The sequence below is a fragment of the Xiphophorus maculatus genome, chromosome 2 (assembly GCF_002775205.1).
Source record: "Xiphophorus maculatus strain JP 163 A chromosome 2, X_maculatus-5.0-male, whole genome shotgun sequence".
NCBI classification, from domain to species: domain Eukaryota; kingdom Metazoa; phylum Chordata; class Actinopteri; order Cyprinodontiformes; family Poeciliidae; genus Xiphophorus; species Xiphophorus maculatus.
In genome coordinates, this window is record NC_036444.1 from 24,358,203 (window position 1) to 24,385,529 (window position 27,327).

Below are 27,327 nucleotides of genomic sequence, written 5' to 3' on the forward strand. Positions count from 1 at the left end.
AAGGCGGAAAGAAGAGGTAGTCATATCTCGACTTAGAATTGGTCACACTGGACTTAATAGTTCTCTTTTCAGAATAGGGAAACATGAAACAGGGACTTGTAATCATTGTAATCAGATGGAAACAATGGAACATGTCTTATTAGAATGTCATAAGTATTCAGAGGAACGTCAGCATTTAAAGTCGATACTAAATAGAGAAAAAATGGGATTTTCTATGATAAATCTTTAAGGAAATTAATCTAATTCTGTTATAAATCAATTAATTAGATTTTTTAAAAACACTGGTTTATTTAATCATATTTAAAGTATGTGTGTGTGTGTGTGTGTGTGTGTGTGTGTGTGTGTGTGTGTGTGTGTGTGTGTGTGTGTGTGTGTGTGTGTGTGTGTGTGTGTGTGTGTGTGTGTATGTATGCATGTGCATATACACACACACACATGTATATATGTGAGTGTGTATGGATGTGAATTTGCACATTCGTGCATGCCATTGAGGTGTGTATTATTAAATTCCCTCTGAGATCATTGATGACCTCACTCCAGTCTGGTAGGTGGCGGTAAATGCACCTCAAGTTGGTTGCCATCCGCCAATAAAAAAACAAGATTCCTGCCCACATTGGTGTGGTAGGAAATGAGTTGGCTGATAGTTTAGCTAAGAGTGCTGCAGAAAAAGAACATTGTTGATTTAAATATTAAAATAAGTAAAAATGAGGTCAAGAATATTATTAAAATGTATATCAAGAAGAAATGGCAAGAACAGTGGGATAGAGGAGGCAATGCTAGATTTTATTATAGTATCAAAAAAAGTTGGGGAATTAAGGAAATGTAATAGAATTTAAAAAGAAGAAGATGTTATATCTAGAATAAGGTTTGGACATACAGGATTAAATAGTACTCTTAAAATAATTAATAAACATAATACAGGTTGTTGTAGTTATTGTGGTAAATTAGAAACAGTACAACATATTTTTTTTTAGAACGTAATAAATACTGTATGTTCAGGAAAGAGAGGTGTTACTTAGAGATTTAAGTAGGAATAAAAACAAGTGAGATATTAGGGAATTGTTTCAGAGATCATCTGAGGATGTAGTTTTTAACAGTATTGTTTGTTTTCTAAGAAAAACGGGCATTATGGGGAGATTAGAATAGGTAAACGTCTGATCCATACTCCAATCTGGAAGGTGGCGGTAATGCACCTATAAGTTGTTTGCCAACAGCCATAAAAAAAGAAGAAGAAGAATAAAAAAACAAAAGAAGAAGAAGAAGAGTTCTAACGTTGACGACAGTACGTGGAGGGTGAGTAAAATTAAATATTGAAGCGGAAATGTTGTTTCCATCTTTAAACTAATAAATCGGTGAACCTCGGCTTTTCCAGACTATATGAAGACAACAGAGACGAGTAGAAAAACTGAATTATTTAACAAACCGGTGTTCTGATTATCTTTGCTTCCTCGTCATATTTTTCTACCTTAGTACATCTAGACAGCTACGTCTGTCTGTCGGTGCTTTTGAAAACCGCTACCGTCAAATACCTTACCAGTTAGTGTCAATGTTAAATACTGATTTCAGATTATTATATTTAGGTGACGGGATTTAAGTGGCTATTAGCAGTGACAACGTAGCATTTGAAAAATATGTGAATGAAGAAATCTTTTCTAAAAGCACCTGAATACCTGTTTAAAAATACCTGCTTGTGTAAATGCACTAAAATCCTTCTTGAGAATATGTAAAACTAGTACATGTAGATGCACTAAAATATATAAAAATATATAATTATATTAGAATCATACCTTCATAAAATACACATCTATGGTAGCACATGTTGATCTACCAAAACTCCATCAAAACTTCCTACCTGGTAAATACGTCTGTGGGCATTTTGCTCTAGATTTTTTCATTTGAATATTGTTATAAAGCCAGTGGTGGAGAAAGTACTCAAACAAAGTACTTACATAAAAGTACAAAAAGACAAACATGCACTCTAGTAAAAGCAAAAGTAGCTGATTAACATTTTTACTTGAGTAAAAGTTAAAAAAAAAAGTACTACCAATTAAAAATACTTAAGGAATTAAAAGTAAAAGTACTTCAAATTCAAAAATACTTTATTAATCCCACAGGGAAATTAAATGTTGCTCATCAAGAATCTTCAAAGAGCCATTGAAGGTTACGGCTGTCGGTCAGAAAGATCTCCTGAACACACTGAACCTGAAGAAGCCTCTGACTGAATGTATTACATAATGGCTAATGCTATTTCATTAAGTGTACCTATTATATTTAATTTTATTACATCAGTAATGTGCCATTTTAATGAACAAATAAAGATAAAGCATGTTTTTATTGTTTACTTTCTGTGACACAGACTAGATTTAGATTTGTGATTTTATGCACCAGAAGTTCAGGGATGCCTTGTGTCACTCTAGTAATCCTTAGCTAAAGTCATTTTCAATAAATTAGAATATTTATGAAAAGTTAATGTACTTCAGTAACTCAGCTCAGAAGCTAAAAACATCATATAGATTAATTCCCCGCAAACTGTTTTAAAGCTTTTATTTGTTAATGATGGTGATTTGTTGCGTGCAGCAAATTAAAGTGTGACATTTTCCAATTAAGATTACAGAACAATTAAACAAAAACCTTGATGCAGAAATGTTCTTTCTAATGAAAAATATTTTTAATACCTGAGAAAATTGTTTTCAAAATCTGACAAATGAACCTCATCGGAACCCATGTTCTAATTTATTAAATATGAGAGTAAATGTTAATATGAAATGGCGATTAGTCCCTTGGCGCCAACATTCATTTAATAACCAGGACATGGAGGAGTTTAACGTTACCTGGGACATTCATGGCAGGAGACGCTGCGCTCCATGTGCCCACGACTGCAGTAATCATTGTTGCTTGCCTGTTCATGCTAGCTTTTGCTGCTTGCAGTCTATCTCGACAAGAAGCTTGGTAAGATTATATAAAATGTCCTTAATCACACCCAAAAGTCAGATAGCGTTTAACAATTTAACTTACCTGAAAGGGTTTTTTTTGATTCAATGGTGAATTTTTGAAAGCTAGAAGTTCATGCTTTTGGGGGAGGCAAAGGTGGAACAGGTGTTTCAAACTAACAAACAAATAAAAAAGCACAATGTGACTTGGATGTAACACAGGTAACGTAACACTTTATAGAAATGTAGTAAAATAGAAAGTACAGCTACTCAGTGTAAACTGTAGTGGAGTAAAGTCTAAAGTACCCAGGATTAAATCTACTTAAGAAAAGTACAGATACATGAAAAATGTACTTAAGTACAGTATGAAGTACTGTAAACTAAAGCCATTTACAAATATGTTTACAAGCCACCTGTCATGTAAACGTAAAACATGAAGCAATACAGCTTCAGGAAGGTCAGGCGTAAAATAAATAAAGATTACCTTAATCTTCGACGAAGTAAAACAGACGAAACAAAACGTCCACAGGTAGGATGTATGGATAAGAAATCTGCTGAGTAAGCAGTAAGTGACGTAGCATCGATATGCGCATTACCACAAGGTAGGACAATGGAGGCACGGAACATGGTCCACTCAGACTCAATGTCCCCCACTTCCCCCGGAACGTGTTCGAAGTTCTGCCGGAGACAGGAGTTAAAGCTCCTTCTCACAGGGGATTCCGCCAGACGTTCCCAGCAGACCCTCACAACACGTTTGGGCCTGCCAGGTCTGACCGGCTTCCTCCCCCACCACCGGATCCAACTCACCACCAGGTAGTGGTCAGTGGACAGCTCTGCACCTCTCTTCACCCAAGTGTCCAAGACATACGGCCGCAGATCTGATGAAACGATGACAAAGTCGATCATCGAACTGCGGCCTAGGGTGTCTTGATGCCAAGTGCACAAGTGAACACCCTTATGCTTGAACATGGTGTTCGTTATGGACAACCTGTGATGAGCACAGAAGTCCAACAATAGAACACCGCTCGAGTTCAGGTCGAGGGGCGTTCCTCCTAACCACGCCCCTCCAGGTCTCACAGTTATTGCCCACGTGAGTCTTGAAGTCCCCCAGCAGAACAAGGGAGTCCCCAGGAGGGGCACTCTCCAGTACCACCTCTCCAAGAAGGGTGGGTAATCTGAACTGTTGTTCGGCCCGTAAGCACAAACAACAGTCAGGACCCGTCCCCCCACCCGTAGGTTTAGGGAGGCTACCCTCTCGTTCACCAGGGTAAACCCCAACGTACAGGCGCTGAGATGGGGAGCAATAAGTATGCCCACTCTTGCCCGACCTCTCTCACCGTGGGAAACTCCAGAGTGGAGCCCCTCTCAAGGAGACTGGTTCCAGAACCAGAGCCATGCGTCGAGGTGAGGCCGACTATTTCTAGCCGGAACCTCTCAACCTCACACACTAGCTCCGGCTCCTTCCCCACCAGAGGGGTGACATTCCATGTCCCAAGAGCCAGCTTCTGCAACAGAGGGATCGGACCGCCAGGGGCCCCTCCCTCGGCCGCCACCCATCTCACAATGCACCCGACCCCTTTGGCCCCTCTCATAGGTGGTGGGCCCATGGGAGTTCGGTTTTGAAAATGAGTACCATTTCAACCCAGAGTGCAGATAGCAGCTCGTTCTTAAAGGGCGAGGAAGGAGTGCCGTCTGCGAGATCATCCGGGCAGCAGGGAGAGTCACCATGAGGCGGGGATGTAGCATGAGAAGCAGGCCTCTGTTGTTGTGCAGACGATTTGACTTTTGGAGGCATTTTGGTTGAGAAAAAGGGCAAAATTCGAGCCGGGTTATAGAGTGGAAAAAAAGCACACCAAAAGGGATAGAAAACTATCAAAAATGTGCCTAAAATAACAATTATTTCTAGTTGTTGCCGGAGCTCAACCAGACACGTCCTACCCGTCATTTAGACTACGTTAAATCTTAGTCTAAAATCTAAGATTTAACTGAAAATAGAGAAATAGCTCCTACAATGTTGGTAACTTTTCCCCCTTAATTTATTAAATTGCAGTGAAAAGGAGGTAAACAGTAGTCTGTAGCTAAGCTAACTATGCTAAATGGACGCAATCTCCCACAGTCTACCCACCTCTTGGAGAAAAACTGGGTTACAAATTGACACTCGTGTCTTTTTTTTTTTCTCTCTCTGCATTTTTGAAAACCTGTGTCCTTAAGACTATTATTGTTCATTGTTAGTTATTGTATATTTATTTTTATTACTCTATTTTAAATTAATTGTGTGTTATGCGTGGACAAACAAAATGTTCCCCCCTTAGGGGATCAATAAAATGTTATCAGGCCGCCCTTGGTTAAAATCCTCTACATCTTTCGTAGTGACATACAGCTTTCTGTTCTCTTTGTGGGAGCGATGTGACGGCAGCAGAATCCGGTCTCTGGTTCTGCGGTTCTTGTTCCAGGTCCAGGATGGGGCGGTCCTCCAAAGACAAGCGGGACATATACTACCGTCTGGCTAAGGAAGAGGGCTGGAGGGCCAGGAGCGCTTTCAAGCTGCTGCAGCTGGACCACCAGTTCAACCTGTTTTCAGGTGAGACCCTCTGGTCACCAGAACCACAACAGGAGAGGATTAATAGCGCATTTTATTTCAATTTGTTGACAACAACTTGAAGTACTGTTTATATGTGGAGTGAAAGGAAAGGAATAGATGCGGCCAGTGTTTCTACAAAGATCTGGAAAGTCTGGGTGGCATTGAGCCAGTTTTTAGTCCGATACCCCAAAATAAACTCCAGTTTGTCCTTCAGAAGCGACCTTATCAGTAAACACAGTCCATCTGTGTGTATCTTAACCTCAGTCTCAATGCAGCTGGAGTCAGAGGTTCTTCAAAGAATCTCTGGTGGTGTGTGGTGGTGGGATGTTGTTTGCATCATCATGGAGGAAAACAACATCCCAGCGTTCTGATTGATCCTTCATCTGGACATGGAGGCAGGATGGACTGGCTGGAGACCTACCAGGACATGGACATCCACCTGAACTGACAGAAGAGCATGGAGTCTCTGGAGGAGCTGCAGAGATCCACAGCTCAGGAAGAAAATCCTTCTATTGAACAACTATTAGTTGTGGACTCTGAACATCTAGTTGTTATGGAAGAAAGCCAGAGGTCTGCTTTCATTTTGCTACAATCTATGTGGGAGATTCAGTAAAACATGTGAAGGCACCTGGACTACGTCTTGCAAAAGAGACTGAAGGGCTGAGGTGGAGGTTCACCTTCCAGCAGGACAGAGACCCAGATATCCAGCCGGAGCTGCAGTGGAATGCGATAGATCAATGTGTGTGTATGTATGTATATACTGTATATACTGTATGTACTGTATATATATAACGCCGCTCATCCATCCAGCGTGATGGACATGGATGTTTAGCAGAAGGATGGGCAGAAAGGTCTGTGTGATGTTCAGCGCTTCTTCACAGGTTCCAGAGAACTGCCTGGATTCTCACAAACATTAGCTCATTATTACAGCAAATCCGTTTGAGGTGAGGCCGACTATTTCTAGCCGGAACCTCTCAACCTCACACACTAGCTCTGGCTCCTTCCCCAACAGAGGGGTGACATTCCACGTCCCAAGAGCCAGCTTCTGCAACCGAGGATCGGACCGCCAGGGTCCCCTCCCTCGACCGCCACCCATCTCACAATGCACCCGACCCAATTGGCTCCTCTCACAGGTGGTGGGCCCATGGGAGGGGGGACCCATGTTTCCTTTTCGGGCTAAGCCCGGCTGGGCTCCATGGGAAAAAGCCCAGCCACCAGATGCTCGCCGTCGTGCCCCCCCTCCAGGCTTGGCTCCATAATTGGGCCCCGGTGACCCGCGTCCGGGCGAGGGAATGCCAAGTCCAATATTTTTACTCATCATTGGGGTCTTCGGGCTGCGCTTTGTCTGCCTTGGGGACCAATCTGTCTTGGGTGACCCTACCAGGGGCATGAAGCCCCAGACAGCACAGCTCCTAGGATCATTGGGGCACTCAAACCCCTCCACCATGATAAGGTGGCAGCCCAAGGAGAGGATAAATAACTGAATATTATAGAATCTATATAATTACACAGCCCTAGAAAGATGACTGGAGTCTGTTTGCTATGAACTAAATGCACAAAGATATTAATACTGTTGTTATATCAACATTGATATCATTTTCACCACATCCACTTTGTTGAACATATATCATCATATGTATATGAGCCTGGTTTCTATGGAGACATAGCAGCTCTGCTTCTGTTCTTTGTCAGGTGTGAACCGAGCCGTGGATCTGTGTGCAGCACCAGGCAGCTGGAGTCAGGCTCTCAGTCGCAAACTCAGGTCTCCTTCCACTGTTTTCTACATCTTTAGAAAACTGTCCAAGATTTCAAACCTGCAATAAACGCTAGAAGTTTTTGCTGATCCTGCCTAGATTCTTCTATTCTTTCCAATGCAGAGACAGAGAGGAGGAGGTGAAGATTGTTGCAGTGGACCTGCAGGCCATGGCTCCTCTTCCAGGAGTCACTCAGATACAGGGAGACATCACTAAGGTGCTCAACAAGCCCACAAAGAATCAATGGATTACTTCTCGGGGTGCACCGATTGCAGTTTTTGCTGATATGGTTTTTGTGATCTGAAATGTCATTTAATACAGCAAGAAAGTTACTGAGGTGAGGGGAGCATGCTGTTACTCATACTCATGTCTTCCTTCCTCCAGGTGTCCACAGCTCAAGAGATAATCCGTCACTTCGAGGGGCAGCCAGCCAACCTGGTGGTGTGTGATGGAGCTCCAGATGGTCAGGTCCTCATTCTCCCGCCTGTCCTCTTTACTGTCGTCTTCTGAATTTCCTTCCTGTTTTGTCTCCATAGTAACTGGACTCCATGATGTGGATGAGTATATCCAGGCTCAGCTCCTATTAGCTGTGAGTACAGAGGTGTTGTCCTTTGTGAGGTTTGGTGGTGTGACACTGACATCTGTGTGTTTTCCAGGCTCTGAACATCACCACTCACGTCCTGACACCTGGAGGAACTTTTGTAGCAAAGGTTGGATCACTCTGTCTTTCTCCAAGACTTCCTAAATTCACACCTGTCTACCGTGAACAAAACAGCTGCTTGTCTAATCAGTTTGAATTTTAAAGTCTAAATTCACAAACACAGAAAACTTGCTAAGCCAAGTGCACTCAGGTGAGCCACTGTGGTTTTGTATTAAAACATGTTAAGTTAACAGGAAATGTAAAATATTAGTGGGTACTTATTATGTCACTAGAAGGTATTGCCGAAAATTCCTAAACCCACAGCTACAGAATCTTACAAACTAATCAAAAATATACAATAAATAAAACAATTATCAATTATTTGCACTTCTTTTAAATCCAAATTAAGTCAGCATTTAGAGGTTCAAAAAACACGGTGTAATGCTGATCACATATGCAACCAGCCCATGGCATAAATGAACTAAGCAGCTGCTTAAGGCCCTCCAGGTCTTCAGGGCCCCTAAATGCTGGCATTTTAACACAGACCACAGATATAGAAATGTAATATTTGTTTATTAAGATAATCAATGCTGCTAAATTTAATTTAATGGTTCCAGCATACATAAATTAAAATGTTATACATTGTTTAACAGTTACATGTACAATTTATATATATATATATATATATATATATATATATATATATATATATATATATATATATATATATATATATATATATATTAAGTACGGTATATGTACAGTATATACATATACAGTGTATTGCAAAAGTGAGTACACTTCTCACATTTCTGCTGATATTTAAGTATAAATTCTCATGATAAAATGACACTTTGACACAACGAAAAATAATCTGTGTGCAGCTTATATAACAGTGTAAATTTGTTCTTCCCTCTAAATAACTATATGCAGCCATTAATGCCTAACGTCAAAATAAGAAGACTTTGCCTTCCTAGTTTGTGTGCAATTTTACAACTTTGTTGAGAACAAAAATGTCCACCTGCTCTATGAACTGCTATATGATCTTTGTTCTGCTTTTTAGGAAATGTCCAAGTTAAGTCCTGATCACAGTGATCAGATGTTTTATTTTATTTTTTACTTTTTAAACAAGTAATTTTGGGTAGATGGGGAATATTTCTAATAAGTTTTTGACATGTTGAAGCTTCACTTTTGTGTTGCATTCCATTTTATACTCTTGCTTTCGTGAACGTAAAAGTACCTTTAACTTATGTTTAAAACATTTCCTGCATTATGAGAGGCTGGGGCTGTACTTTTATTAAAAATGGTAATACGGCCTGCTTGCTCTGATTTTAACTGGCTCTGAGAAGGGTTTGCAGAATCCAATTTTCTTCCTGTCGAGAGCGATTATTATTTATTTATTTACATGAGGAGCAGAGGGGATCTTTGTGGAAGAGCATTAAAATGAGCTTCTATTATAAACCAAACAAAAATCTTTTGACTGTCCCATTTTAAACTAGCTTTAGCATCTCCCATGAACAATTTAGCATGGCTAGTGCTACTAATCCAACCTACTGTGTGTGTTTTCAGTAGAAAATGCAGAGCAAACCTTAAAGGCTGCCAGAGTTTCCAAACCCAACATGTTCCATGACTGACGACATGAAAGCTCAAATGATTGTGGCTGGCAATCATTGGCTGACTGGAAATACTTTTTTTTGCTTGCTTGTTTTGAGGATTTTCTTTTTTTTTCAAGTCACTAATGTTGGTGTGAAATATTATTTATTTCTTCACGTGTTAGAGGTTCCACTTGTGTGATGCAGTTTTGATTGGAATAAATCAAGCTGATAGACTTGATTTAAACAAGTAACATGTAAACAGTGATGTGTCTGTCCCCGTCTTGTTTCAGATCTTTAGAGGTAAAGATGTAACTCTACTTTACTCTCAGCTGAAGATCTTCTTCAGCAGTGTGACTTGTGCCAAGCCTCGCAGCAGTAGAAACTCCAGCATTGGTAAGCCATCACCAGTTGGGACCAATCACAGAGCACCTTCAGCTGGAAACCTCTCCCTCTTTTTTGTTGGGTGAATTTTAAGGCTGCAGGCTGTTGAAATAAATAGATGATCTACTGTGTTTTATTCCTCTTTTTTTCTCTCTTTTCCCCATTGATCCAAAGTGTGTTGTTGTTTGTGCAGAGGCCTTCGTGGTTTGCCAGAATTATTCTCCCCCAGAGGGTTATATCCCCAACATGTCCAACCCTCTGCTGGACCAGTCATATGGTAACTATAAAGCCTTTGACGCAGCAGCGTCACAGCAGTGCTACAGGGGATCATTTACTTGAACACATCTTTGTGCATGAGAGTGAATATGAGAAATAAAATTGGTCACATTTTGTCTAAAACTGACTGAATTATCTATTGCATCTGGTTGAAGCTCCTGGCATGACATCAGTGATCAGTGCAGGTTCCATATCTAGTACCTTGCAGATCGACTCTTACTCAGAAGTTCAAGAATACCATATTACTTGTATTTGTGTGTCTTTAGTCTGGTTTCTGCTCTCTGTCCTTCAGATGTGGACTTCAACCAGCTGGAAGGACCAAACCGTGTCATTGTTCCCTTCCTAGCATGTGGAGACCTTAGCGCCTTTGATTCGGACAGAACCTATCCCCTACAGGTGAGGAGTGGCTTGATGAGATCTGGTGCATTCATCTTTCACTACAACCACACTAATCTTCCAGACAGGAGAAAAATGTACTGAAGTTCTCGGTTATCCTTTCATGTGTATCTAATGCAGACTATTTTCACAGTAATAATGTGAATCTGGAAGATTATGGATGTTCTGGTCACAGATATGAGTTGTTAAAGGACAGACATTTGCTAATGGTCTGTTGCAGTCCAACACTTTTCCTGTGAACATCCTTGTAAACTAGGAGAGCACATTAATTATCGGCCTAATAACAGGAAGTTATGACGTCTCCTTGTCAGTCCGATATCATATTAGCACCGATAACATATTCAGTGGTGTGGTGTTTTATTTTTTGATTTTTTTCAATCAAGGGCTCCTGAATGAGACCTGTGTAGAGTCCAAGTGGCATTGATCTAATTGGAGAAAACTGTAAATAAATCATTTTAAAATTACCTCATGTCAGAAAACGACTGAGTTGTAATTTTAATAATAGTTAAACATATAATATATTAATTACCCCAGCGTGTTACGCGCAAATACCAAAAATATAAACGGAACAACTGGTAATTTCCAACACCATGTGAATGAAGCACGGCTCATGAGTAAACGGAGAACATGGCGGTTGTAGTTTGGAGTTTCTCTAAACTTTTAGAGGAAGAAATTCCTGCTCTAGTTGTACTGACTTGTCCAATAGATGGTCCTGATCAGCATAATAATCTAAAGAATGTCTTTTTCTTTTTGATTCTTTTCTTTGTGCAGCTTGATGCTAGTAAAGAGTATGAGTACATTCCCCCCACGCAGCCACCTATCCGGCCTCCATATGAGCAGGCTTGCCACTTTCGCAAACACAACTTGCTGTCCAGAGAGGATGCTCCTCCCGTCAGTTCCACCCAGAGCCGAGAAGAACAGGAACCATAAGCCAAGACCTCATGACCTTTAAGTAGTGCTAGTGGGAAAAGGCCCTGGACATCCTGCAGATCATAATCTGTTAAGTCTTCCTGGTTCCCCAAGCAGTAGGATGTGTTTTAATGAGTTGACATCTGAAAAATAAAGGCTATTTATAATAATGATGCTGCTTTTTACTCAAGAACTTTTTCAGAGGAAAATGTGGGAGATCTGAATGCTGCAAGTCAATAACTCAAAGCAATTTGCTGGATTTCCAGAGATGGAGAAGGTTTTTTTTTTTAACAGATTTAAATAATGAACTGAACTTGACTGCATTGTTTTGATAACTAGGATCAACCAGAATGTATGTATGATTGGATTGAATTGTCTTTTTTGTAGAGTGCCTTGAGATTACATGAATTGGTGCTATGTAAACTGAATTGCATTGAGTAGATATTGCAGCAAAATTCATTGTTGAGTTTAAATATGCTTAGTAGTTCCAATAATAATCCAGACGTCTTATTTGTGAGATGAATAATCAAGCAGTAGACAAGACTTCTTTGTCTGCCGTGTCTGTTAGTTCCCTGATTCAGTTTTTTTCAAGTGCACTTTCAGTTTAAGTAGCAGAGTTAGGACAGTGTTAACCACAGTAGTACTATTAGGATCACAGGAACAGTGTTTACATTTCAGAGATGTAATGGGCACAAAATCACAGTACAGAAGGAGATTAAGAGGAAAGAAGAGTAAGAGAGAAGATTAATTATGCCTTTAATTGGTAAACATTTTTAGTTTTCTACTAGTTACAGAATGTTGTGGGTGGTAGTGATGGCAGTTACTTTATAAAAGTAACCTTAACCAGATTACTGGTTACTCCTTGAAAAGTAACTTAGTTATTTTACTGATTACTTGATTTGGAAAGTAACTAAGTTAGATTACAAGTTACTGTATTAATTGCTTTCAGCAGCTGCTGACAACAACCTTCTGTCACCTCAATATAAAAATTATATTGAGCTTTGCCAATACTGACTTAATTGCAAGTTATTTTATAAAGGTAACATTAACGATGTATCTCCACTTGTAAGGTTGAACTGAAGGGGAGACTTGTTTGGTTACAACAGTCCAAAAAAAAAGAAAAAAAAGTAACTTTTGCTTGTTTTGCATGTGATGTCAGTAATTACACTGGTGGGTGGGGGCCCATCTAAAATGATTCTATCCAAGGCCCTGGCAAAAGTACCAGGTGGCCTGAACTCATCTTCCCATGATTTTTCTCCTTGTCCTCTATGTTGGCAGGATTTTTTGCTTAATCAAAGAGGAAAATTGCATGTGAATGTCTTATATATTTTAAAGGGGCGTCTCTATGGAGGAGTCTAGCATTCCCTCTTGTGTGCTCAGTTCATGTTAACTGGAATGTGGTTGGATTTATGATTATGCACAGTTTCAGACATCTGGGTTATTTTTTTGCTTTCACATATTTGTAAACATACAGTCTTTGTACATAAGTGCAAAGGAGATTTATATGTTTCTATGTTTTTATGATCGAATTCCAATGCCACTTACGCCATCTAGTGTTCGCCGGTGGTAATGTGTCTGTGGGAGGAGACTAAAATCTGCGTGTCGGATCCACTAAAAAAATAATGTTAGGAGTTTAGAGGCTGTGCTGGGTGCTGGTGTGGAGCAGACGCCGCTGGTGACCAACTGACCCCTCAAACCCACAAGGAAACACGAATAAAGCAGCAGACCAGAGCGCGAGGGCCTGCAGCCGGAGGGGTGAGCTTCCAGCACGCGCGCGACGTGGACAGCTTGTTTTTAAAAGTAGCTGACCTTTACTGTGAGCTTTTAAGTCCTAGGTTGGCTTATAAATTAGGAAAAACACTTTTTTCAGTTTTACAGAAAAAACCCGTCAATTCCTTGTTAATTATTTTTTATTTTCATTAACAGTTTAAAACAGGAGTTAAATTAGTTTAAACCAAACGGCATATCAGCACAAAATCATTATAACACCGGTCTAGTGTGGGTTGGAAAGTCAATGATTTGGGCTTTACCTGCGTTTCTCTGCAGACCAAACTACTGTGTACTAGTCACGTGTGTATTCTGTCCAACCAGCAGTGACGCCACTGATCCAAGGTTATGCCATAATTATGTAAGAAAATAAAGCAGCAAATGCTACTTTCTAGTCTAATTGTAGAAGAACATAGCTCTAGTCTACATAGACTAGTCGGTCTAGTCTATGTAGACTAGTAGATCTCTAAAACTCTAAAGGAACTGCAGGATTATGACACCAATGTCTAAAGTTTCATATGAAAAGCCTAAATGAAATCATATGAAAGGGTTCTGACAGCGTAGAATAAGTTTTGGTTCACACTGCAAGGCGTGGTTAAAATTAGTGATGCGACTTTATCATTTTTTTAAATCACGTTAATTGCAGGGTCTGTAATTAGTGAATCACAGTTTAATTAGAAACCACATATTGACCAAATAAGCAACGTTTCAATTCAAAACCACTTTTTGCTCCTAAATTATTGAATAGACAACTGAGCTCAGCAGCAAATATATTTAATGTTTTTAATCTGTTATTCAGGTTCTTCAATCATCAGATTGATGCTGTCAATTTCAAGAATCCTTGATCACTTAAATATTAGCATTGGGGATATTTGTGCTGCTGCAACATGTTTAGCAATGAGGTACTACTTTAGACTTGAATAGCCTCACTGAGAGGCTAACTCCTTTTAGCACAACTCAATTAAAAAAAAAAAGTCTTTTCCAGTGTCCCATCAGATCAATTTTTGAAGCAAAAATTAAACTCCAGTGGGTCAAGAAAAGCTGCCCGCAAGGACAGTTTCACTTGTGTGGTAGATTTATGGGCATACCAGAAACATGTGAATACAAAGGCTCCAGCTTGGGATTTTGTAGGTAAAGAGAAAAAAAAGTGTTTAAAATGAATCAAAATTAGTGCTTTAAAATTATGGCTCTAGATCAAATCAAAATGAATCCAGTGTATATGTAGTGTCAGATCTTCTGTTTTCAATATTTTGTTAGAGGTTCAAGATGGATGAGAAACGTTGTTGTGTGACGCTGTCAGTCCAGCCCTCCAGAGGACTTGTGGATGAGAAATTTGTTATACTGGTCCAGAACAGCTTTCCCAGTTCCCTGTTGACCATCTACGCCCACCATCAGTGTGAAGACGGCTACAGCTGGCACGCATTCGCCCACTACACTTCTGATGCCACTGGTGCTGTGAACGGTGTGGGATCGTACCCCAGATGTCAGACACACAGCCATGTAACAAGAAATGCAGACAGTTTTTCATGTTTTTTTGCCTTCCACTTCACAGTTTCGGAAGATTGCAGTACAGGTGGGACTTACTCCGGTGTTGAAGCTATGGGTCTACTATGGAGCCTCAAGCCAGTTCCAGGCAGCAAACCAGGACTCAGGTTGGTGGGTCATGCAACTGCTGGCTGTCCACACAGATATCACTACCAGTATCTTTGCTGACTCTCCGCTTACCAACAGGATGAGGAAGAAGAATGTCCAGGCCCCCATGGTGGTCACCATATCTGTCTACAGCGGTCACCTGACAGAGGGCTTTGAGGATCAGGTCCCGCTGGCTGGTGTAGAAGTGGAGCGGTGGTACATGGCTCCTGGTGTCCGGAGGATCCCAGTCACAGAGGATGGACTCACTGCAACCCTCTTCCTGCCTTCAGGTAGGGCTAGAACCAGTCTAGATGGATTAGAACCAGTCTAGATGGACTAGAACCAGTCTAGATGGATTAGAACCAGTCTAGATGGATTAGAACCAGTCTAGATGGACTAGAACCAGTCTAGATGGACTAGAACCAGTCTAGATGGATTAGAACCAGTCTAGATGGACTAGAACCAGTCTAGATGGATTAGAACCAGTCTAGATGGATTAGAACCAGTCTAGATGGACTAGAACCAGTCTAGATGGACTAGAACCAGTCTAGATGGACTAGAACCAGTCTAGATGGATTAGAACCAGTCTAGATGGACTAGAACCAGTCTAGATGGACTAGAACCAGTCTAGATGGACTAGAAGCAGGATAGTTGGCAACAAAAGTATTCACACCTCTTGAAGTTTTTCCTCTCATTAATGCAGCTGCAAACTTTGATGTATTGAGATGAAAGTGAAAATTGGAAATTAGCTTGTAATGAAGTGGTGGATGGAAAAGGAAAAATAGACTTTAGAAATGTTTGTGTGTGTGCCCTATTTATTCAATAATGCTAAATAAATTCCAGTGCTGGCAGGTGGCTGCAGAAGTCATTTAATCACCAAGCAGAGTTCAGCTGTGTGTCATCTAACCGTAGTAGAAATGCAGATGTTCTGTTCTTGGCTCTCTGCTTAACCACAGTGGGAACCATTATCCACACACAGAGCAAACATTTAAATTCCTTTAGTTTGGTGTGATGGAAGAGTTAATAATTCGAGCCTTTTACAAACAATTAACCAGAACAAAACCTTGTAACAGATGGCAGTAAAGTTTTTTTCTGCAGAAAATCCCTGCTGTACCTGACCCTCAAATATTACCACAGAAATATAAACACTGACAGAATCGAAGTTGGATTTTTTAATATTTTTATACATATAGACAACAACCTCACCTAAATAAAATATATCTCCAAAAAACTAAATGGCAAACTTCTGTCTCTATTACTGTGTGTCTAATATGAGAAATCTTATACATTGGACCTTCTATTATGACCACCTTGACCATCCCAACTGAGTTACGCTGGACTTTTGTCCACACAATAATCTTTCTATTATGGCCTTTGTGGGCTTTGCTTTGCCTATACATTCTATTGGATCATTTCAACACAGTGTAATGAAGCATTCAGTAAAAATATCAGCTGTCCTATTTTTAATGACTCCTGGATCATAGCTTTGAAACTAGTTTACTCATCCTCACTTTGTTCTTGGCATTAGTTAATCCAGCTTAAGGTAATTCATTGGATTCAGATCTTCAAGGCTAAGTTGTCTTCCATCTACCCGACTGTTAGTCCTACTAACTTTGATCGGGTAGATGCATAAACCTACTGTTATGTATCAGATGTAACCTTACAGAGGCCTCGCTTTATGTTTTTTTTTATGTTCTCTTTTCACTAACAACTGGAAGAAAATTTCTGGCATGCTATCTTATGTATGTATTCAATGTCAAACTAGAACCAAACCCATTAGCATATGGATCTATTTCAGTCAGTTAAGGTTTCTATAGGTTTTGAATTGCTTTTGGCTAGTCATGCAATCCTACTCAAATGGAAGGATTCCTCTCTTCCATCTCAGTTACAGTGCTTGCAAGATATTATAAATTGTCTTAAACTTGAAAAATTCAGATATTCACTTAAACCTTCTGTTGATGCATTTTAAAAGCATTTCCTGCTCTTGTACAGTTGAAACTTGCAGCAGTGGAAGTGCAGTGCTACACAAGGAAGGTCTCTTGTTGGACAGAACTGACATCATTATAGTGATGTGGGGTGCACAGTTATTTTCTTGCTTTATATTTGTATCTCTTCACTTTGTTTGTAGGACTAAAACCGTTTGTAACAGTATTTTCCCCTTTTTTAAAATTCTGTCAATGTGCAAAAAATATGTGAAAATTCAATAAAAATGTTTTTGATTAAAAAAAAAAAAGAAAACAAATGTAAGAACTGTTTTTGTTGATCTGACTTATTTAAAGGACCTGGACCTTTTCCTGGTCTCCTGGACCTGTGGGGCGGTGGAGGTCAGTTGGTGGAATACCGTGCAGCTTTGCTGGCCTCACATGGCATTGCCTCAATGGCAATTGACTACCTGACATGTAAATACACCATGGAAACAGGAAAGATTGTGGAGCAGGACTACTTTGAGGTAAATGTAAAGGACATATGTGGATATGAAACCAATGGCAACATGAGCATCATAAGGACACTCATCCGTGAAGCTGGTATTCAACTGTAGTGCTTTGTAGAGTTGGAGTTTGGGGCAACACAGGAAGTGGGCCCGCAAAAATAAAAGTCATCAACTGACTAATTGCGGGTTACAACCGTCAAATGAAAGTGGCGGCTACAAGGATCCAGTGCAGCCATCATGCAGCTTTCACTGCCATTACAAGAAACAAAGAACTCAAAAGAGAGAGCTTAGCTGAAAAATTACAAATAGCACCCAAACTGGCTTCTCTCAATACCCCATCAATATTGTGTGACAAAGCAAAAAGGTTCTCATTTGATGGAGCAAAGTGTACAGATTGGGATTACCCCTAGCTAAAGTTATTCTGATAGGTTTTTACAGTTCCTGATGACATGATGGGGTTTAAAGAACATGATGTTGATGGAATAGCAGGATTGTGCTCAATTTATAACTGCTGATTGCTAAACAAAGTTATGATACCAAAACTTTGTTTAGTCTACAAACAAAGTCTATATAGTCTATAAACTTAGTCTATAAAATCACTTACGCCATTCCCACCAGTAACTTAGTGTGCTTAAGATCACCAATTGGACCACTAACAGAGGCTTGGGCATTTATTGCATCATTTATCGTGATAAATCTTTTATCACAATAAGATGGTGATTTATCGTAATTGTGATAAATTCCAACTAAGGATGCTTAAAACCCTGTAAAAAATATCCATATTGTAGAGATCATTATTTTTACTTTTTTTTTTTTCAATAAACAAAACAATTACCATAAAATTCAAAATATGATTAAATGCTGGTACTGTGTGTGCGTTTTAGTGAAACATGTCCCACTTCTTCTTTGTCGTAAAGACTATTAGAAATAGAAATATTATTTTCAAGAGCAGTATTTGTGTTCGTGTGGCTAAGGTTGCTGTTATGCAGTCATAGCCATACAGCTACCTAAAGAGTAATACACAATTCCTATCACTTTTATTGTTATCACAATAGTACTGCAAAACATTTTGATAAAACGTTTTGTCCATATTGCCCACCCCACTAAAGCCATTTAAGATAAGTGCCTAGACACTGGAAGGGTGGATAAAATTAAGCTCTGGCAATAGTTCATGGTCACAAGGTAATTGCAACACTTCTGGTATTCATTAAGCTGTGACTCAAAGGTCACTCTGTTTCTAGCAGTTTGCAATACAATGGTGGAGCAGCTGCAGCTTGTAAACCCTGTCAACCTTAAACATCTAAACCAGGGGTGGGCACTCCTGGTCCTCGAGGGCCGGTGTCCTGCAACTTTTAGATGCATCTCTACTTCAACACACCTGAGTCAAATAATGAGGTCGTTAACAGGACTCTGGAGAACTTGACTGCACTTAGGAGGAGATTCAGCTGTTGGATTCAGGTGTGTTGGACCAGGGAGACATCTAAGAGTTGCAGGACACCGGCCCTCGAGGACCAGGAGTGCCCACCCCTGATCTAAACTGTATTTTAAAACTGGCAACCTCTCAGACAATAGAATACAAGTGTTAAACACGTTTTGAAGAGAAAAGCATGAATTTCTGCTTTCAAACTGGATATGTAAGCACAAGAATTAAAAGTTTTGAGAACAAAAGACATGAAATCCTGCTTTCAGACTGAAAGTGTGCTCTCTTGAATTATGGCAGAAAAATTCTCCCATAGATTTTTGCTTTAAAAAGGCGCTGTGTGCTTCAAAAATCCATAATAAAGGTTCTGGTAAAAAAAAATGTTATATCATAAAAAAGTTCATTTTAAAATAATAATTCCATTCAAAAGGTAAAATTCGTATATTAAATTCCTTCATTACATACAGACCAGGGGTCTCAAACTCAATTTACCCGGGGGCCGCTGGAGGTAGAGTCTGGGTGAGGCTGGGCTGCATTCACACACACGGTCTCCTCAGCCGAACCTTTCTGATTGCCTATTATCATATTTGGCCGTAGTTAGGCGCTGTAACAGCCGTAATTGTGTAGTGTCTCTTTAAGATACTCTAGTATTGCTAATGATGTCAGAAGTATGCGCCACGGCTTCTCTGTAGAGAGCGTGGGAGAAACGTGCTAGACGGACATGTTAGCTCCCTAACTTTTTAGTTACGGGTTGTTTGGACGCTGCTCAATTTTCATGTCTGATAATATAGCAGCCATTCAACCGGCTTTGTAAGGTTGGTGAAGAGCGTATTTATTAAAGGACAACACTGGGGAATTCCCAGTACCAGTGTGGTTGTGAGTTTTTGACCGTCCTGACGAATCTGCCGCCTCCTCTCCTCCCTTAAACACAACCCAAGCGTTACAGCGCCTAACCTTAATTACGTTACACTGATCAGCAACTTCCAGGTCTAGACTGGATGCTGAAGCACGTGAAGCGGGAGCGGCCGCGGAAATTGCGCATGTACCGCATGCAAATAATGACAAATAGAAAATGCAAATAGGCCGGCCGATGTCCCGCCCCCGAGAGCAATATAGTCCACCGTGATTGGTAAGTTCGTTCAGCTCCGCACACAACACTGAAAAGTGCCAATTATATCAAACTCGCGGGCCGCACTAACATTAAACTTTCATATTAAGGCGGGGGCCACAAACTATCGTCCCGAGGGCCGCAGTTGGCCCGCGGGCCACGAGTTTGAGACCCCTGATACAGACTGATATGTTTCAAGTATTTATTTCATCATTTATCATGATAAATGATGAAATGGTTTTTGTTTTTTGTCCTCCCCTCCAGAGGGTCTTTTGTGGCTCTAGTGTCCCTTATATGATCGTAGGCTGACAAGAAAGGGGGAAGGAGAGGGGGGGGACATGCGGCAAATGTCGCCGGGTCCGGGAATCGAATCCACGACGGCCGAGTCGAGGACTCAAGGCCTCCAAACGTGGGTCGCGCTATCCACTACGCCACCACAGCATGCCTGATTAAATGTTTTATAATTATTACTGTCAACAAATGAAAACTAATTCAATATCTTAGAAAATTAGAATATTGTGAAAAGGTTCAGTATTGAAGAGCCCTGGTGCCACACACTAATCAGCTAATTAACTCAAAACCAGATGATGATGGCATAGGTGCTTTGAAGAAGTAACTTTAATCGAATTAGTGGTTACTCCTTGACAAAGTAACTTAGTTTGATTTCTGATTACTTGATTTGGAAAGTAACTAAGTTAGATTACAAGTTGCTATTTTAGTTGCTTTCAGCAGCTGCTAACAACAACCCTCTGCCACCTGTGAAAATTAGATTGAGCTTTGCCAATACTTACTTAATTGCAAGTTATTTTATAATGGTTACATCAACATTATAAAATAATTCACTGGTTCGCCCAGGAAGCCAAACAGGTTAAGACTGCCTCTGTTACCAGGCGGTTCGCACCACTGCTGACGGAACCTGGGCTGAGAGGCTGTGAATAGAAGTTACTGCAGAACCTCAACTGCTATAGGAAGACTCGGCCCATAGCTCACAAAATATCACATAAACATTACCAAAAATACTGTACCAATAAATTGAGCCACAGCATAAAGCCAAATATGCGACGATTAAGTAAATCGTGATCTGCAGCTCTCGCTGGAGCGGTTTGCAGCCGAGTGCGAAGCGGCCGTGATGAGAATCGGTGCCTCCAAATCCGAGGCCATGGTCTTGAGCTGGAAAAGGGTAGAGTGCCTTCTTCGGGGCGGGGGATGTCATGGTAACACAATAATCAAACTACCAAGATGATTAGTTACACTTTTACAAAGTAAACTTCCTAATTAAATGCTAAATGTAAAATTAATTTTTTTAATTTTATCTCTGCTGAACCCATTAAGTAAAATTGAATGCAATTTATTCAGAATTGCTATTCTGAATAAATTAATGCTGAAGTTTTAGACCTATTGTCTGTGTTACAATTCAAACATTGCACACTGGTCTGAGCTGTAACACGCTTTTCTCCTGCAGATGGCTTACAAATTCCTCCAGAAGCACCCGAAGGTCCTCGGCAGTAGAATCGCCATGTTGGGTCTCTCCCTGGGCACCAGTGTCATCCTGAAAATGGCTGTGCATTCTCAAATTATGAAGGTTTGATTTAGGCCCTGTACTCATGGAGACAAGTACATTACATGTTTGTAAATTATCCTGTCCGCATGACGGGATGCAGTGCCACAGAAAATGCTGCAGTAGGCATTCCGGGCTATTCGGTGGTACTGCCACAGAAATACACAAAAAACACCAAATGTTGAGATGTTTATTTGTGAGAGTGAGGCACTGCGTGATGATCTACACCAGTGGTCCCCAACCACCGGGCCGCGGACCAATTGGTACCGGGCCGCGCAAGAAATAATGAACTACTTCCGGATGTTTTATTTTGAAAATCCTAAACCGGATTTTACCTGTTGCGTCTTTCGCGTCAAAATTGAGCCAACTTGCAGCAGAATGAGTAACAAAACAACATCAGAGTACTGCGCGCACCCCCCCTCGGTCCGCAGCAAAATTGCGAAGGGCTGACCGGTCCGCGCGACTACAAAGGTTGGGGACCGCTGATCTACACGACACGTGATCATGCAAGCGCATGACCGCATAAAATGAGGTCATGCGGTCATGAAAACATAACATGTTTTAAATGTGTCCACTCTGGAACACGGTTTTAAAAATAATCATTTCTGGACTCCCAAGATGGGAAATCCGTGTGAACACAACCTAAAGGACAAAAAACTATAACCTATAACACCTAAAATTGTCTTTGTGTCGATGAGGTCTTGGATGATTTGATTGAATTTTGTACATCAGAGAAGAAAACGTCTCTGAAATCAAAACCAGTTCAGATTCTTTCATATACAATTGTTCAGTTCAGTTACCTCCACAAAAGTCTGTTTCCAACTCAATCCACAACAGCAAAGTTCAGATAGTTATGGAGTTTCTGTTTGCATGATTAAAAGAGACATTTTAAATATACGACAGCACTGGGAACAACAGTAGAGATTCTGGTTTCTGTCGGTTTCTCATCTGATCTACATCTGTTTGTCTAAAAATGTGTTTATGTTCTCCAGCTCAGCTGTGCCGTGTGTGTTAGTGGGAGTCATGTGCAGCCAATGGATGGATTCTTGAAGGAGATGGTGGATCGCTACAAGTAAGTTCATGAGTTTCCAGTCAGTGGCTGAAATTCTGCCTAAAGGCTTCAAATTGATTAACTGAGACGAGAACAAATTAATCAGAAATATTTGTTTTCATCATAGTTATCACAACACGTCATTTAAATGACGACCTTCTTTGTTCAATAAAGAAACTGGGGGAGTGATCGCTTTACCAAAGATAATAAGGTGGTCTGGCGAGATCTCCTGCTGCCCATCCCCACTGACCTCTCCCTCAAAGTGGATGTGAGTAACTTTCCCACATTCAGCTTTAAGTGTACTAATTATTTTAGTTCTAATTGATATATCTCATCTTTAAGAATTTAACTAGGGATGCAACAATCCACTTTTTTCACTTCCATTACAGATACCAATATGTGAGGTTTAGTATCGGCTGATATCGATATCACAGAAAAACGGCGCTGAATTTACTTACGTTTCTTTTTTTTAAGGCACAGATAAATGTGCTGAATTGCAAATTTATGTAATAACTCTGCACCAGTACTGCAAGCTTAAATACAGCGTGCTTGTTCAAACATGTAGAAACAACAAAACTTTAATTTGTTCAGTCATTGCAACTAGAAGTATAACGTCCAATGTGAAATAAATAGATACTGAAGCTGACAAAAACATTAGGTTGACTATCTTGGTCAAACATGTAAAAAAAAATAAACTGCAACAAACCTTATTTCAATTTTTTTCATAAAATGGAATTAGGAATTCTAACTATAATGTGATAACTCATGATGTTGCTCAGAGTACGAAGAATAGAATTAGTCTGAATAGATCTGGATCAGACACATTGTCACTAATGTCCAATCTGGATTTTTTTTTTTTGGTCAATATTAGGACCATCTCTACACTTAACTTTTAGTTAATAAATAAAATTTGAGTTGATGCACAAGCTGCGCAAACATTAAACCAAAAATTCAAGCAAGCTCTTATCCACAATCTGTGGACAGAGACCTCTTGTGAATTTCTATTTGTAACTAATGTTGCTACGCGACTGCTGCACCTCTCCCCTCCCCTCCCCTCCAGCTCCCTTCACTGGAAGGTTACCACTTTTTTCAGTCCAAAGCTTACTAGAAAAGAACTGTTCCCTTTGAATAACATGTGGCTAACTCCTGGAGGGCTTTTTGCCCCCAAAAAACAAGAAATGAAGTTAAAAACTCAAGTTTGTCTTTGACCAGGTGGGAAAACTCCAGTGTCCACTGATGCTGATTGTTGGTGAGGATGATCAGAACTGGTGCCCCCATGAGTCTGCAATGGATGTGAGTTTCCAAATATTAAAAAGTTCTTGACTGAAACTAAAGCACATGTGTCAAACTCTAGAACCTGGAGCCAAATCTGGCCCTCCATCATTTTTTATGTAGCCTGTGGGAGAACACATAAATAGAGCCTTCAAGATAACAGTTGTGTGCTTAAACATGATTTTATCAATCAAATCAAAGCAGTTTTGTCTGTATACTGCCAAGGTACGTCAATGTGAAAAGATGCTCAATATTACTTCATCTTAAATAATCAAATGCAGAGACAGGTATTTATGCATATTTTAACAGTTTGTTAAAGTGTCATTTATCTCATTCTGAAAACATAACCCCTGTCAAGAGCCAAGAGACAGCTAACTGTGGGGATGAGTGGAGGTAGAGAGATGAGCAACAAACCACAATCAAACACAAAGATTGCTCCATATTGTAGCCATGGTAACACAACAATCAAACTATCAAGATGATTCTTTGCACTTTTACAAAGTAAACTTCCTAATTAAATCCTAAATGTACAATTTATTTTTTTTAAATGTGCTAACAGAAAAGATATGTAGACTTAACCTGTCTGAGCCTTTTTTAATCTTTAAATCAGTGTGCAGCCAAGTTGCTGTGGAACTTAAACCAACAGATATTATTAGTGTTTATTTAGTAAAATAGCAGCAGATTTGCTTATTTCATAACTGTTTAAAAAGGCTCAGATCAGCACAGACCTCCAGCTCTGTCAGCAGCAGAAACCCCTCAACAGCAACTTTATACCTACCAGGGAAAACATAGACTACATTTGCTTTGCATTGCCCTCACATGACAACAATGATATAGTATGATCAGATTAACTATTAGATTCTTAATTAATATGGGTTGTTGCTATGTTGTTGCACATTGTTTTAAGATATTGTTCAATCTGCCTCTTTTTAACTTTGAGCCCCTGGCCCTCCAAAGGTCTCTGCACGGCCCTGATGTTCTATGACTTTGTATTTTTGTGGTTTTATGATGTAAAGCACCATGAACTGCTTTGTTGCTGTAATGTGCTATACGAATAAATTAGATTTGATTTTTAAGATTAAATGTGATCTGCTTTGCTGCGACATCAAGTGTCACTAATTGAAACTAACATGTAAATAAATTTAAAAAGTGTAAAACATAAAATTGCCTGACATGTAGCCTTTTGGATGGTTTGTTCTGTTTTTCAGATGAAGGGGATGATGGAACGAGCAGGAAACAACCATCTACTGACTCTCTTGTCGTACCCAAACGCAGGTCACTTGATCGAACCACCATACATGCCTCATACCAGAGTGAGTAACTACAGAGATGTGCTGTCACAACAGAAAAGTAGGTTTGACTTCTCATTCCAAACTCACTCTGCTTCTCTGTCTCTGTGCTTTCGCTGCCATTGAACTGATGGCTGCCTTTACTGTTTGCAGGGATGGTTCTGTGGGGAGGACAGACCCTGGAACATTCTCGGGCTCAGGAGGACGCCTGGAGGAAACTGTTGGTCTTTCTGAGGAAGAATCTGTACAGCGGAGTGAAGAGTGGATCTTTGTCACTTTCCAACCTTTAACTAATGACCAGCGGTTGTTGAATTGAACAGTTGAACCACATGACTTCTTCTCTGGCAGACAATGGAGATTGCTTTAGGAGCTAAATGGAGGCTCAAGTGAAAAAGCTTTTGATTGTTGAGTATTATTTACCTAAACTGCCTTAACTCTCCTGGGCATGGAGTTCACCATGGTAACTAATGCTGGCCATACAAAATATTGACACTTAAGAAACTTTCACTAAGGGGTGTACTCACATTTGTTGCCAGTAGTTTAGACATTAATGGCTGTATATAGAGTTATTTTGAGGGAAGAATAAATTTACACTGTTATATAAGCTGCACACAGACGACTTTTCATTGTGTTAAAGTGTCATTTTGTCAGTATTGTCCCATGAGAAGATATACTGAAATATTTGCATTAATGTGAGGGGTGTACTCACTTTTGTGATTATCTATCTCTCTCCCCCACCTCCCCCCAGTTTGGCCAATTAAACTACTCCTCCTCTCCCAGATTAAATCTAGCACAGAAGATGTTAGAGGTGCTGATGTTTTAGCAACAAAAGGGGCCAATAAGTCAAATTCTGCTCCAGGCCTCATACATCCTTGGATGAGCCTCATCCAAGGATGTATATCCTGCATGATATACATTCTTGTATAGGATCCTTGTATCATCCTTGTACAGGATGTATATCCTGTGGGATATACAGTACAGACCAAACTTTTGGTCTGAACTGTACATGCTGCGATTCTGTGATTTAGCTATGGGACATCCTGTGATTTAGCTCACCCTGCAGGATGAGCTAAATCCGCTGCACTGCGCAGAAATGCACAACAAATGGGAGATTTAATTCAATTCTGCTAATTATAATTATATAATAAGTGTCACAAATCTGTGCAGCAGCCATCTAAATTGTGAAGCCCGAGGATGAGCGCTTTGCGCTGCACTCTGACAGCAAACGCAGGGGCTGTAACATAAAATGTCGATGGTGGGGCAAATGTCCCATATTGACTCCTCCCAAATGTCTTCATAAAAATCCTCCCAAATGTCCCATATTAATTCCCCAAATGTCCCATTATAAATCCTCCCAAATTTCCCCATGTTAAGTCCACCCATATTTCCCAAAGTAAGTTCTTCCCAAATTTCCCATATTAAATCCTCCTGGATGTCCCGATTTCACCTGATGGCTATAATTGGAACTACACCTAACCTGGGCCACGAAGAATCATTTTAGGTATTTTTTAGGTTAACTTTGCCTTCTTTGGGGGGCTGTCACAGGGTCACTGTGGGTGTTAAAAATCGGGGACCCTGGGCATATGGGTAACGAGGGATGGCTCTTTCAGGGTACTCCGGCCCCATGACCCTGTGACCTATGGTTAGCCACCCAGGATTTTTCAAAGTTGGCCATTTTTTGCTTCTTGATGGCAAAATTTAGAGCCGGATCCTCCAAATTTCCCAGTCCTCTCCAATGTCTCCCCATCGTTTCTCCGTTCCCAAGTCATTGAACTCGAGTGAAATCATGTTGCCCAGCATAATTCGATATCAGAGGGACTGTAGGTGCAGCAGGCACCTTTTCTGTTTCCTAAGTAGCCACTAGACTATTGGGGCCAGCGTAACTAAGTGCCTGCCATTAGGGGACCCATTGATGATCTCAGTTAGCATCGTGTGCTCGGTTCTCTGGAGTTCGGCCACTGGACTACTGGAGCCATGGTAACTGAAGTTCTTGCCATCTCTGAGGATGTCAATGCTCCCAGATGGCTGTTTTTGTTTTTTTTATTAAATATGTTCTAAGATAACATTTAGTCAGGTATAAAGCATACTTTTAATTAAGCTCATACTTCTGTAATAATCTGATCCTAGATGTGTTTTAATTTAGTTGTAAACAGAAAATCGACAACAAAAAGGCTTGAGAGCATCAGATTGTGTCTAATTAATTTATATAATGTGTTTCACTTATCCACTGACTTTGTGAAATAACTGAACTTTTATTGACTGCATTTTGGACCATACAGGAAAATAAATGCATATTTGGCGCCACCTAGGGAAAAAACAAACCGACCCAGTGTGTGT

At 40.2% G+C, this 27,327-nt stretch overlaps 2 protein-coding genes across 4 annotated transcripts; both read left to right on the forward strand.

Moving 5' to 3' along the window:
* The first annotated feature begins 1,215 nt into the window (after positions 1-1,215).
* ftsj1 (FtsJ RNA methyltransferase homolog 1) lies at positions 1,216-11,635 on the forward strand. The gene is made up of 11 exons (XM_014474104.2): positions 1,216-1,293; positions 5,384-5,511; positions 7,204-7,273; positions 7,389-7,482; positions 7,650-7,728; positions 7,802-7,854; positions 7,922-7,975; positions 9,791-9,893; positions 10,075-10,158; positions 10,450-10,553; positions 11,325-11,635. Exons 2-11 carry the CDS (start codon positions 5,391-5,393, stop codon positions 11,481-11,483), a joined length of 921 nt encoding a protein of 306 aa, XP_014329590.1. The 5' UTR covers positions 1,216-1,293; positions 5,384-5,390; the 3' UTR covers positions 11,484-11,635.
* Positions 11,636-12,993: 1,358 nt separating this feature from the next.
* On the forward strand, positions 12,994-27,263 carry LOC106700092 (acyl-coenzyme A thioesterase 4-like). 3 transcript variants are annotated; one of them, XM_023347636.1, is made up of 11 exons: positions 12,994-13,217; positions 14,487-14,691; positions 14,782-14,881; positions 14,961-15,151; positions 17,141-17,310; positions 21,283-21,402; positions 22,371-22,450; positions 22,604-22,697; positions 23,642-23,722; positions 24,910-25,014; positions 25,144-27,263. In XM_023347636.1, exons 2-11 carry the CDS (start codon positions 14,496-14,498, stop codon positions 25,222-25,224), a joined length of 1,218 nt encoding a protein of 405 aa, XP_023203404.1. In that variant the 5' UTR covers positions 12,994-13,217; positions 14,487-14,495; the 3' UTR covers positions 25,225-27,263. The 3 variants fall into 3 exon arrangements, with proteins under 3 accessions (XP_023203404.1, XP_023203396.1, XP_023203390.1); XM_023347628.1 differs by having other exon boundaries at positions 12,995-13,217; positions 14,490-14,691; positions 24,910-25,051; positions 25,144-27,262; XM_023347622.1 differs by having other exon boundaries at positions 12,997-13,217; positions 24,910-25,051; positions 25,144-27,261.
* The last annotated feature ends 64 nt before the right edge of the window (positions 27,264-27,327 follow it).

Bases quoted from the DNA above. Each gene is read 5' to 3' on its own strand.
- LOC106700092 (XM_023347628.1), top strand. From the start codon at position 14,496: ATGGATGAGAAACGTTGTTGTGTGACGCTGTCAGTCCAGCCCTCCAGA. The intron at 14,692-14,781 runs GTGTGGGATCGT...TCCACTTCACAG, and splicing joins TGCCACTGGTGCTGTGAACG to TTTCGGAAGATTGCAGTACA. The intron at 21,403-22,370 runs GTTTGATTTAGG...TATGTTCTCCAG, and splicing joins TGCATTCTCAAATTATGAAG to CTCAGCTGTGCCGTGTGTGT.
- ftsj1 (XM_014474104.2), top strand. From the start codon at position 5,391: ATGGGGCGGTCCTCCAAAGACAAGCGGGACATATACTACCGTCTGGCT. The intron at 7,729-7,801 runs GTCAGGTCCTCA...TTGTCTCCATAG, and splicing joins GTGTGATGGAGCTCCAGATG to TAACTGGACTCCATGATGTG. The intron at 9,894-10,074 runs GTAAGCCATCAC...TTGTTTGTGCAG, and splicing joins CAGTAGAAACTCCAGCATTG to AGGCCTTCGTGGTTTGCCAG.